The sequence below is a fragment of the Notechis scutatus genome, chromosome 1 (assembly GCF_049901735.1).
Source record: "Notechis scutatus isolate UNSWTSFEM ecotype Mainland chromosome 1, rNotScu1.2, whole genome shotgun sequence".
Lineage (NCBI taxonomy): Eukaryota > Metazoa > Chordata > Lepidosauria > Squamata > Elapidae > Notechis > Notechis scutatus.
Genome location: NC_142009.1, coordinates 253,823,795 through 253,836,445, shown reverse-complemented (window position 1 = coordinate 253,836,445; position 12,651 = coordinate 253,823,795). Strand labels below are relative to the sequence as shown.

General features: G+C 37.7%; 1 protein-coding gene across 4 annotated transcripts in view; it reads left to right on the top strand.

Annotated features, from left to right (window-relative positions):
- Positions 1-12,651, top strand: part of ANO3 (anoctamin 3) — a 258,297-nt gene that overhangs the window by 208,995 nt on the left and 36,651 nt on the right. For all 4 annotated transcript variants that reach the window (XM_026664760.2, XM_087951086.1, XM_087951087.1 and 1 more), the window contains 2 exons: positions 3,441-3,537; positions 8,539-8,599. In XM_026664760.2, coding sequence (XP_026520545.1) covers positions 3,441-3,537; positions 8,539-8,599 — 158 coding nt within the window. The remainder of the gene's footprint in view (positions 1-3,440; positions 3,538-8,538; positions 8,600-12,651) is intronic.

Sequence of the window (12,651 nt, the reverse complement as noted above, 5' to 3'; positions counted from 1 at the left end):
AGGACCAATTCATGGTCATTTACGCTTTAGTTAGCTTCCATTTTTATTATTAGAATGTATTCTACCTGAGACTGCTCCTGAACAGCATTCAGAGGTTGTAACTGTTCCAGAATATGACAGTACGGCCAATCTTGACAATATCAAGGTATGAACATAGAACACCAATATTCCATGGGGTACACTCACTCCTGAAAAGTTTCTGTGACAATTCAGAGTGTTCACTGTCACCTCCAAAGCCTTACACAGCACAAAACCAATTCATGTTTGTACAATTGTTTCCAACTATCCCACCCATCCACCAAGATAGACATACTCCAAGTTCTTTCTAGTAAGCAGCATGATCTGGTAGGACCCAGGAGAAATGCCTTTTCTGTCATGGCATATGCTGTGTGGAGCAGCATCCCCTTAAGATTTAGATGGCTCTATGCCATCTAATAAGGCTTTAAAGAGCTGACTTTTCCCTCAAGTGTAAGGATTGGGTGGTAAGAGAATCCTGTTAACTATTTGCTTTCTGTCTAAGGGACTTTTGGTACATTGGAAGTTGATTGTTATTGCAACTCTTTTTAATGCTTTTTGACTCGTGTTGTTAGCTGCCTAGGTTTGCCACAACAAGTTGGGAAGCCATTGAAGTTGTCTAAATAAGTAGTCTCAGAATAGAATGACAATTATGAGCATAGTAGCATTTCCCCCTAAAGTTCCCAATGGACCATAATCTGTAGAAAGTCATCTGCTGATAACATTACAAGTTTCTGAAGGCACTATTAGTTATAGCAGAATATTGATTAGACTGAATGTACTGCTAGATTATAGCTTCATCACTTTGTTGCAACATTGTGTACCACTAGCTAGCTCCACCTTGTAAAGTGTGCACTAAAGCGTGTACAAAGCACAGCTCCCTCTGCAAAAGACAGGAATTTCACACAAACTTGAAAAGGACACTTTTATTTTCCAGCAAAAGCAACTTTGTTTGCTCTGTAAATTCTGCCATGCTCTGAAGTTCCTAGATTGAGTGAATCTATGTGTATTGTACATATGATTTTTACAGCAATATGTAATTTCTTAAAGTTATGTAAGAGTATAATACTATGTAGTTAAAGCAAGTCTTCCATCTAGTGGTTTGTGATGACTCTGACATTTAAAAAAATACCTAAATAATGCAGCTGGCTTTTAGAAGGAATGATGAGTAGATAATTCAGATGTTATTGTTATTCATAGCAAAACATGATTACTTGATCTTAATATAAATGGAGTTATTTAGACATATGTCCTAGCTATATATATATATATATATCCTCACATTATATGTGCTGATTTGAGATTTCAAACCAACCAAATGAATAAATTTAGCAGTTAAAGTTTTAAATGTTCTTGTATAAAATAAACATGACCAGGTGTATATTCCATATTAAAAAGACAAGTATCATTTTACCTATCCCAGCATTAGGTATGTTTTTGTTTAACAAAACACGGAAGTATAAAAACCAGATCATTAAACAAACATATATCAAATTCAAGGGTAATTCATTGAAACAAAAGCCATCACTGAGATACTCAGGCAGTTCAAAACTTGCAGCAGTTAAACTAATCTCCAGGGTAGAAACATGTTCTTTCGCTAATATGGAAAATATGATTTTTATGGTGAATTTTCAAACTCATCTTGGATAGTAAGAATACAAAAAATTGGCAGAAACTACATGTATAAACAAAGAGCTATATTTTCTGCTCCTCTTCAGCACACAAGAATGAATCAGAGTCATTTGATCATTTGAACAATAGGGATGGGTAGATTGACAGCAAACAAATCTTTTCATGGCATAAATGTACAGGACAGCTTTCTGCTCCAGAAGTTTTATGTCAGATTTTTAACAATAAACTTGACTTTCAAAATGTTTTAACTGCCAGGGTTCTCGCTTTTCTTAATTTATCAGCAAAAAGTTTTCCCACCATATCTCAGCAGCAAAGAGTCTTCTGCAAAGCTCTTGTATGATCAGTGTCTCAACTAACTGGGTAAAAAGCTGCAAGTATAGACTTTCAAAGACTCAAAAGGTCTGATAAATAATCTGATTCCAAAAAGGCTAATGAAATTACTATGCAAGAAAGAACGCCATTGATTGCTATGCATTAAATGCAAGCCTTATTTATAATGGAATCAAGGTTCATCTTTTTTCTATTTGAGCAGTGTAGCAAGCTAGAAATAATTCTCTCTTTGGCAAAAGGGACTGTTTACACCTGTGTCTCTTTGATATCCTATAGTGTCCAAGAAGTATAGCAAAGGAAAATTAGTCTGTCTCTAGAGAGAGAAAGATCTGGGGCATTTTCATTCTGGAAAGAAAGACAAGACCTAAAGATGTAGCCATTTATAAAAGTTTCAAAAGTCTAATCCCCATTCACAGAAGACTAAATTACAGCTGGATTTAATCTTCATCCGGAACTGTGGGAAAATTCTTTTATATCCCTATAAATGCATAAAGAACTAGTCAGATGATTCCTTGGTTAAAACTGGGACATGACATCTTAGTCCCTATTTATGCACTTAATGACTTTAATTAACCAATAAAGAGGGCTGAGAGCTCTGGAAATGTTTGATCTTAGATTGAAAAATAAGATCAAAAACTTCCCGATGAATGACATAAACATGTTACAAAAATTATCTATGTTCTTATCACCAAAGGCAATGTTGAGCTTTTTGTTTAATTCTACTTTTTACGATAGGTAGTGCAAACTGAAGAGTTCTATAAAATAATTTCGAATCCCTATGTACCTCCCTTGGGATAAAAAACTTTCCATGAGAGTTTTTATAAAAAATGTTATTTATTTATTGATTGATTAATTTGATTTGTCAATCGCTTACAAAATAATAGGTATAAGTATAAACATGAGTAAGAATACAGAAAATAGGTACGATTAAATGGGGACAATAGGACAGGGATGGGAGGCACAATGGTGCACTTATACGCACCCCTTACCTCTTTGGAATGGGGTAAGGTCAATAGTGGATAGTTTGAGGTTAAAGGAGTGGGGGGTTTGAAGATATAACTACAGAGTCAGGTAGTGCATTCCAGGCATTGACCGCTCTGTTGCTGAAGTTGTACTTTCTGCAATCAAGTTTGGAGCGGTTAATATTGAGTTTGTATCTGTTGTGTGCTCTTGTGTTGTTGTGGTTGAAGCTGAAGTAGTCATTGACTGGTAGGACATTATAGAATCCAAAACTCCTACAAAAATTTACAAAAATGTAAAAATCCAAAACTTTTTTGTTGACAGCAAAAAGGCTAATTGTTATTTTCATCACGATTAAACTCTATGTACTATTTTGTGTCTGCAGTAAATTTTATTCCACTCCAAACTGAGAGCGAAAAAATATATTTCTTAAAAACTACAAATGGTGTGTTCTCTTTGATTCTCTTTGGATAACCATTTGCTTTCTTGCCTCCCTGCTGTAGCAAAGAGATCTGTGAAGCAAATGAGACTATCATGTGCCCCATGTGTGAGAAGAGCTGCACACTGCAAAAGCTCAATGAAAGCTGCATCTATGCAAAGGTAACTGTTTTTCCATGATAATTGGTTTTTGTTTCCCAGAGAGGACTTCGGTGAACCCAGCAAGGTGGGCTAGAATAAGAGACCAAGGCCATGTAGGTCAGGACTAGTCTTATTGTAACAGCTGTAATAAGTGAATCTTGCAAGCCTGAATGTGCTTCCCTCTCTCTCACTATATGAACTCGTGGGTTCGTAGAGTGAGCTTTTGGGTCCCCCATCATTGGAGGCTTTCAAGAAGAGATGGGACAACACTTCTCTGAAATGATATAGAACTCCTGCTTGTGCAGGGAATTGCACTAGAAGACCTCCAAGTTTCCTTCCAATTGTTATTCTATATTCTGTGTTCTAACTAGGAAGAGGCTACTCTGAGATGTTTTCTCACCATCTTGCTCTAGGCTCAAACCCCTCTTATCTGACCTTAATAGTGGCTCTTCCTCCTGTCCTTTAAAGCCATTCGCTCCCTTCCCCAGCTTCCATTGAAAACTATTTCTGTTATATTTTCCTCCTAATATCCAGAATCGCACTGATCTTTAAATAGCACTCGATCATGCCATGTCATTGTGTTCACTGTCTCACCAGAGTCATGGGCTTGGTTGACAATAAAATGTTTGTGATAGAATTTAAAGGTAAGATCAATCCGGGTGGGTCAATGGGACCAGAGGTTTAGTCTACTGAGCGTTCGGACTCATGCTGAGGACCATCCCCCAGGGAACTTCTCTCTCTCACCAGAATGTGTGCTTTGGGCTATTCTATGTGTCATATTTATCAGATTATACCTCCTTCCTAATTCACAAAGTGAGGGAGAGAGAAGCACATATTTGTTTGTTTGTTTGTTTGTTTGTTTGTTCTACACCTATAATAGCCCAAAGCACCCATTCCAGTAGAGAAAAGTTCCCTGAGGATGGGCTCCAGCACAAGTTCGAAAACTTGGAAGACTAAACCTCTGGTCCCAGTGATTGGATTCTGCAGCATTATCCTGGGACCTGTATATTTGCCTTCATATATAACTATATTACAGGTAGTCATTGTCTTAAAACAGTTTATTTAGTGAGCATTCGAAGTGACAACAGCACTGGAAAAAAAAGTGACTTATAACTGCTTTTCACACTCAAGACTTTTGGAACATCCCCATGTCATATGATCAAAATTCAGACATATGGCAACTGACTCATATTTGTGATGGTTGCTGTGTCCCAGAGTCATGGGATCACCTTTTGTGATCTTCTGACAAACAAAGTCAATGGGGCTGCCAGATTCACTTAACAACTGTGTTACTAACTTAACAACTGCAGTGATTCACAAGAAAGTTCATAAAATGTGGCAAAACTCACTTAACAACTGTCTCACTTAGCAACGGAAATGTTGGGCTCAATTGTGGTCAGGACTCTGTTAATAACATGATGTTTGCCAGATTCCTGATGGAGTTGGGAAAGGCAAATATCAATCCTAAAAAGAGCCTGCTTACTTGCTGCTCTGTGAGACAAAAGAACTTTACAGTATAAAATGTATACTGTGAAAAAATAATACACCTGTGAAACATTAGGAAGGTAGTGGAGGCAATGCTTTCAAATCCAAATTTAGTTTTCAGACAGCCAGTAAGTTATTTATAGACAATCCTGCTTTGGATAATAATAGTTCGTACATATTTTAGCTCTTGATTAGCTGATTCCAGAATCATGTGATATTACTGCTTCCAGTTATATATCTGTATTGTATACTTCCTGAAAAATGTGTACAATATCTGTAAAACAAATCTTGATTTGCTTCATTGGTTGGCAGAAATCTGTGGATTTATTACTTCCTTTTGAAAATCAAGACATACATATTTTTATCAAATCTTTGCATGCAAACTCTATAGCAGGGGTGTTAAACTCAAGGCCCACAGGCCAAATGCCCATGGGGAGCATGCACAACCCCTCGCCCCATTTTCAGCCATCAGGGTGCTGGAGGAGGTGTCTCCCTGTCTCCCCCACCACCACCGGCCAGCCCACGGAGGAGAACTACAACACTGATCATGCCCTCGATCGAAGAAATCCAGTTTGACACCCCTGCTCTACAGCAACCAAAACCAGATAAATCATTTTGCAATCATCATTCACATATTGTGGAATTCACAATACAAACAAATTAAATTGATATTCTAATTCCCAAGGAAGGAGTGGTTGCCTGACCTAGAAACCTCATTTCTATTTGTGGAAAGCAAAAAATGGTGTGGAGACACATAGGTGCAAGATGTAGATGGCCTTGCATCATTTGGATTCAAAACCATTGTATCTGCTTTATCTAGTTTCACAGATCCCCTCCCAATTAGGCTGGACCCAATGAAAATAATATCTTTCTCAAATTGAAAACAAAGTGAGCCTCTTGTTTGTGACTCAAGCCAAGCAGTTGAAGCTTATGAGAAACTAATTGCATAACTGTTAATCAGTCCATGAGCTCACTAAAACTAGGGCAAAGTTAAGAGCCTGCGGACAAGAATGTAGGTAGATCAGATCTTCATGAACATGAGATGTGTGATATCAAGAGGTTTCTCTCTTGCTTAAAGGAGGCAGTTTCAAAGAGCAGAGGTACACACGTTTGTGATAAAGCAGAATCAGAGCAGGTTCTGCATCTTTTTGTATTCATCAAATTCAAAATCTCAACAGATACTGCAAGGATTTTAATAAATTTAACATGCAATCCAACTGTATATATAACACAGGGGTGGGCTTCAAAAATTTTAGCAAAGGGTTCTCTGCCCAGTTTCTGGGTGGGCATGGCCTAGTCAGCCTCCTGCACCATGGTAGCGGTGTGTGTGTGTTTTTGCCCTCCTCGGGCTCCAGAGGCTTTCCTCAAGCCTCCAGGAATGTGAAAACAGCCTCCCCAGGTTCCAGAGGCTTTCTGGAAGCTGGAAACGGGCCCATTTCCAACCTTCCTGAACTTCTGGGAGGCCCGTTTTTCGCACTCCCCAAGCCTCCACCCTGTGCTTACCTGCATCCAAAATGAGCCGTGTGGGGACTCCTGGGAGGGGAGGGGTGAGGTGGGTGGGGCCAGCCAGGAGTGGGATTTGGGGGTTCTTCGAACTGCACAGAATCTTTGCTAGGGGCTCTCCTGTACCCCTGTGAACCCCCAGCAGCCCAGCCCTGATATAACACCAATTCATTCTGAAAACAGTCAGAAAACACATACATATTTTATCACTAAAGTGCACTCTTATCTAAATAGTGCACTTCATTTGCACCTTCTAAAAGACCATTCCCATGTCATTAAGAATGTGAGTGACTCAGCCTTGTGAGACCAGAAAAGAACATTAGTTTAGTTAACGAGCATGCTGATGATCAAAAGTCTGTTGTGAGGAAGCTGAGTGCTAGGCTATGGAATCCTGTTTATCGAATGGTTTCTTTTAAATTCTGACATTTTTGTAATTGGCCTAAGATGAATAATGTGATAGTTTTTTTGAAATATAATGTGCTTTATTTTTATAGTGCTAATATTCTGTAACTATTGCTCAGAGCAGCCTACAGTAATAGCATTTTTTATTTATCATGAACTTACAGACAATCCTCCCTTAACATCCATTCATTCAATGATCATACAAAGTGATGAAGTTGAATATTGAGATTTATAGCCAGTTCTCATAAATGCAGCCCTTGCTGCATTCCTGCTGTCACATTGCAATTTGTATGCTTGACAACCGACTCACGATTACAATGGTTGCAGCATCCTGCAGTCACATAATTGCCATGCACGGTCTTCTGTGCCAGCTTCTGACAAGCAGTCAATGAGAAAACCTAAAGGTGTTTTTTTAGGACTGGACTTTTTGCTTCTCATCCAAGAAGCTTCTTCAGCTCTGACTGTCAGAGCTGAAGAAGCTTCTTGGATGAGAGAAGCAAAACATCTTCAAAGAAAAACAAGAAAGTCCAGTTGTCTCCTGAAAAAACACCTTTGAGGCAACCATGACCTGGATGACTGAGAATCTCCATAGACACTGAGAAAACCAATAGGAGGTTGTAAATGGTGATCATGTGATATTGTGCTTAATGACTATCTGGGATTCATTTAACAAAGGCCACAGCTGTTGTATGTTGAGCAGTCACATGAGGTCATACTTTGCAACAGCATCATTTAGCGACCAGAGTTGCCAATAATCATTGTTAAGCGAGGGTATATCTACTAAGCAGGGACTACCTCAACCCTGTCAGTTAGGCTGATCCGAGAAAGTGTCTGGGCCTAGTGGACCATAAATTTGGATTTTTCATTTCTAGGGCAATACTTATACAACCACAATATCACCCTGCCTCTCTCTAATAACAGTAACCACACACAGCTGGAGAGGTTCTGTAAAATGTGCCTTTATTTTTCAAAGTTGATTACTTGGCATATGAAGAAGGCCTTTTATGCATTTAGTTGTTTTTATTTATTGCTTGGAAGCTACAATTTACTCCCTTGAGAGCTGTGCTTTGTCCCATTCTCTCTGTTTTCTGGAAAGGAATCAAGACCTTGCTTTGCAGCCAGTCTTTTCTGATGGAACTAATTTATAATAATTGAAGTGTGGTTAAGCTGTTGTAATTGTTCCTGTTTTACTGTTAGATTGAGTTGGCCTATGGGAAGTAGGGAGAGCCATACATATCAAGGAGCAAACAAATGTGGTCTGAAATGGGGAACTGCTTCTTTAAAATTAATTTAAATGATTATATTCTTGATATTTGAAATTAATGGCCCCATTTTTCCCACAAAGTTCCATAATTTTGCTTCAAAAATTGTTCCAGAACAAATTACTTGGTCTGATGTTCTGCATAATAGATTCTGTGTACTGTATACCTTGAAAATTGCTTTGTATTTATGATAATAATTTGCACAAGCAAGCAGAGAAGGAAAAATGTTTTTTTTTAATTCAAAGAAGTTATATCATGTTTGTATATCTGAGGCTGGAGCTCTAATTAGTTTCACCTTTTTGGCTTTCTTAACATTTTGAGTAGTTTCATTAATAATTTGCATAATTTCCTTTATTTTTTTCCTCCTAAGGTTACATACTTATTTGATAATGGAGGAACTGTCTTCTTTGCCATTTTTATGGCTATATGGGGTAAGTCGTTACTGTTTAATATTAATAATGTAAAATAACAGAAAACACTATATAGTGAGTGGACTTAATAGTTAAAGTAAAATGTAATATGGAAAATTATATTTTAAAACTATTGGCAGGCATTTGGAACATATGACTTTATGGGGTACCTTTACTTGACATGTCTGGAATCTATTTTCTAAAATTAGGGATAAAGGAGAGTAAAATGTAAAGGAAATTCTGCCATATGTATTCTTTGAAGAAAATTTGGATATTCCGTTTTAATGAATTTTGCAGCAGCACAAAGAATAGCACTGTTTCCTAGCATATAACTTTCCTCTAAGAAAAATATCTGCAGAAAATGCATGTATAAAACAAAATATGCTACTGAAATTTGATTCAAATAACAGCAATTAACTTTTTTTTAAAAAAAAAGCACCAATGTTAGGTAATTTACATTTAGAAAAATATCTGTATTCTGTATGAGAAAAGTTCTGTATCGGAAGATGAAGTCAGTCCCTGATGGTTCTGTCTGATTGCTGACACTGGTGGATGATGAGCATATAAATCATATGAAAAACAGATAGATGGCTAAAAAAAATTTAGAGGAAATTTTTTTCAGAAATATTTATTTATGTATTTTGTGAGGAAAGGAGGCAATTGTAACTATGGAACTGTTGAAATGTTGAACTTTTTATGGATACTACATGGAATCTTCTTTGAAATGAGAAGCACACATTTAAAAATGCAAGAGAAACTGGCTTTGTGATGATACAAGTAGTCTTCATTTAACCACAATTAGGATTGGCAACACCATTATTAAGTGATATGGTCATTAAGCAAAACATCACATGGCCACAAAGGTCTTGCAATGTCAGTCCCACTATGGTTGTCAAGTGAATTATCAATGGTTGTTGAGTGAGACATCACATGACCTTGATTTGCAATTTCACTGTTGGTTTCTCCATTGATTTTTGATTTTTTGGGGAAGCTTGCAAAAATGTCAAGCTCACATGACCTCAGGATGCTGCAACAGCCATAAATACACACTGAATGCAAAGTGGCCAAATCATAATCATGTGACCACAGAGGAATCTGCAATGGACGTAAGTTTGAAGACCAGTTGTAAAAAAAAAATTTCAGCACTGTCCTAATTTCAAACAATTATTAAAGAGGGCAGTGTTTACCAAGTTTATATGTGTAGCAAAAACAAGTGAAATCTGCAGGATTGGGGACTTCAATTAAAACGTTTAAAATAAACATCCAGCAGCCAGTAAACCTTTGCAAGGACAATCTTCTGTAAGATACTATAAAACTAAATTAAAATCTTTGTGTTTTTGAGTTCTTATCACTTCTTCTTTATCTTGCATTTAGCCTGCATGCTCTTTCCCGATCATTACTTTCCTTCCAATCACTGACTCTTGGCATCTCTAACTATTGGTGTCTACAGGATATGGTAAAATAAATTCAGAATAGTGGTCACAACAATATCATAAAATTTCTTCCATTTTTATGTGCATCACCATCTTATGTGCTTAGTCCTCCCAACTGTCCCACTTATGTACTAAAATGTGTGTGTGTGTGTGCACATGTGTACGCACCAAGAAAGTCTTGCTATTACTTGACATGCTCTATATGCATGCAGTAAACAAAGAACAAGAATAAGACAATCACTGTCCAGATAATAATCCAAATTTGTGCAGAGAAGAGGCAATCAGGCTGTCCCTTCCAGATTTTCTGCCTTGTCTTGAAAAATATCTGTGGGGAACTAAATAACTACTAGAACATGGCTTGAAAAAATAATAAATTTGTCTATTCTTCCCTGATTTTTTTCATGCAACTTCCACAAATCTTCCTGTTTTATCCAAGGTGCTTTAAAAAAATGCTATGTCAGTATAAGAAAAATAAATGAAAATTGAGTCACAAGATACAGACACTTACTTTACTATGTGACATGCTTAGTAAACAATGTATTTATTTTTCACATTTGTAGAACCACTTTTCTGTATGAACCTCCCTTGGCTTTGGGGCTTTCAGAAGAGCATCTTTTTCTCACATGCACAATTGCTGAACATGTAGGGAAGGTTTCTCTGTGGCTATTCCCAGCTTTTGCAATTATTTAGAAAAGAGGTTGAGCTAGTTTCACCTCCTGGCTGTTGTTCTACTTGCAAACCCAATATTTATTATTTAGGCAGCAGTTTGACCTTTCATTGTTTCTAAAATCAAGAAATTTGATTAGGAGTGTGTGTATGTTTGTGTTTGTTTTAAATTAGGGTTAATTATAGTTGTGTTGTGGACTTTAGCGTCATTTTGGCCAGGAAGACAATTACAATACAATAAATAAATATTGGTATTTTGTCCTTCCATCAAAAGGCACTTACAATGCATGAGGTTATGCAATTGATCTTCACCTCAACCTTGTAAAATAGATTAAACAATCTAACCTGGTGAACAGATTAAGCTCGCCAGCCTAAACACATACCTCATCTTATGTAATAAAGCATGTTATCCATTTCATTCCAGAGGTTATCAATGTGCTTGTATGAAAAAGAGCAACAATATCTTGCTAGTAATAGGAGCCACCATCTGGACTAGTTTCTGTGCAGGGGTGGGATTCAAAAATCCCAGCAACCAGTTTGCTGCCCAGTTGCTGGGTGGGCATGGCCATGGTGGGCATGGTCTACTGGAACTTCCTGTTTATAGCTTCCGTTGGGCCTCCAGAGCCCGGGAGGCCATTTTCTCCCTCCCAAGGGTCCAGAGAGTTTTGCCTCTGGAAGGGCAAAAACTGCCTCCCCTGGGCTCTGGAGTCCCACCGGAAGCCGGAAACAGGCCCATTTCCAGACTTCTAGTACTTCTGGGAGGGCTGTTTTTTGCCCTCCCAAGGGTCCAGAGTCCTCCTCTGGGCCTCTGGGAGGGCAAAAATGACATCCCCCAGGTTCTGGAGACCCACCAGAAGCTGGAAACAGGCCCATTTTTGGATTTCCAGAAGGCCTATTTTCCCCCCTCCCAGAGCCTCTGCATGGACTCTGCACTTACCTCCATCGAAAATGGGCTGCTTGGACACTCCTGGGAGGGGTGGGGCAGGGTGGGTGGGGTCAGCCTATCGGTTCAAATACCAGTTCGGTGAACCAGATGTAACTTTAACATCTGGTTCGCTCAAACCAGTCCAAAACGGTAGAATACCACCTCTGTTTCTTATGTTATAGAAATAATGTATCTCCCAATATAGTAAAAAGAAGCTTTTGATCCAAATTACATGTTTTGCAAGAGTTAAAAAGATGTGGCTATTCTTACAGATCTATCTCTATGTAAGTATTATTGTGGTGTGCATTTACATAAAATCCTCTGCTTTGTTTTAATTTTATATGACTCATAGAGAGAATTCATTTTTTTCAAGTCTGGAAACTAGTGTAAATGCAAGTGACGTGGTTGATTTTAGTTATATGGCTTTAAAATGTATGTATTTTTTTCTGGATTTGATTTCTAAACCAACTTTATTTTGTACAATTCAAGACAGGGTATATAATCCTCCCAACTCTCATCTTCCCCATAACAACCACCCTGTGAAATAGTTTGGGCTGAAAGAGAGTGACTGGCCAAAAATCACCCAGCTGTCTTCAATTCCTAAGGTTGAACTTTTCTAATTCCTAATATTCGGGCTCTTCTGGTTGAGCACCTTAACTGTACACACCTGGCCTTTCTAAAGGAAAAAAATATTTTCTATTCAAAGTTATTATTTACATACAATTATAAATTACAAGTATAATTTTGATGAAATTGAAATAAGTGAACTGATATGGAAACAGAAAATGAATTGTCAATTGCTATAATATCAATTCTAATACATTTTACCCCCACTGGGGACTAGAAATGGCAGAAGATAATGATGTTGTTTCAACCTAGAGTAACTAATGCAGGGCAAATGGAATCTTTCACCATTAGTATCTGCATCTGAAAGAGTATCAAAATGCATTTTATCTTTCCTCCTTACCTCCAATTCTCCAGTATGGCTTCCTGTGAACATCTGGATTCCCACCCACTTTGATGTTATGAACCAAGATTGATTCTTGACA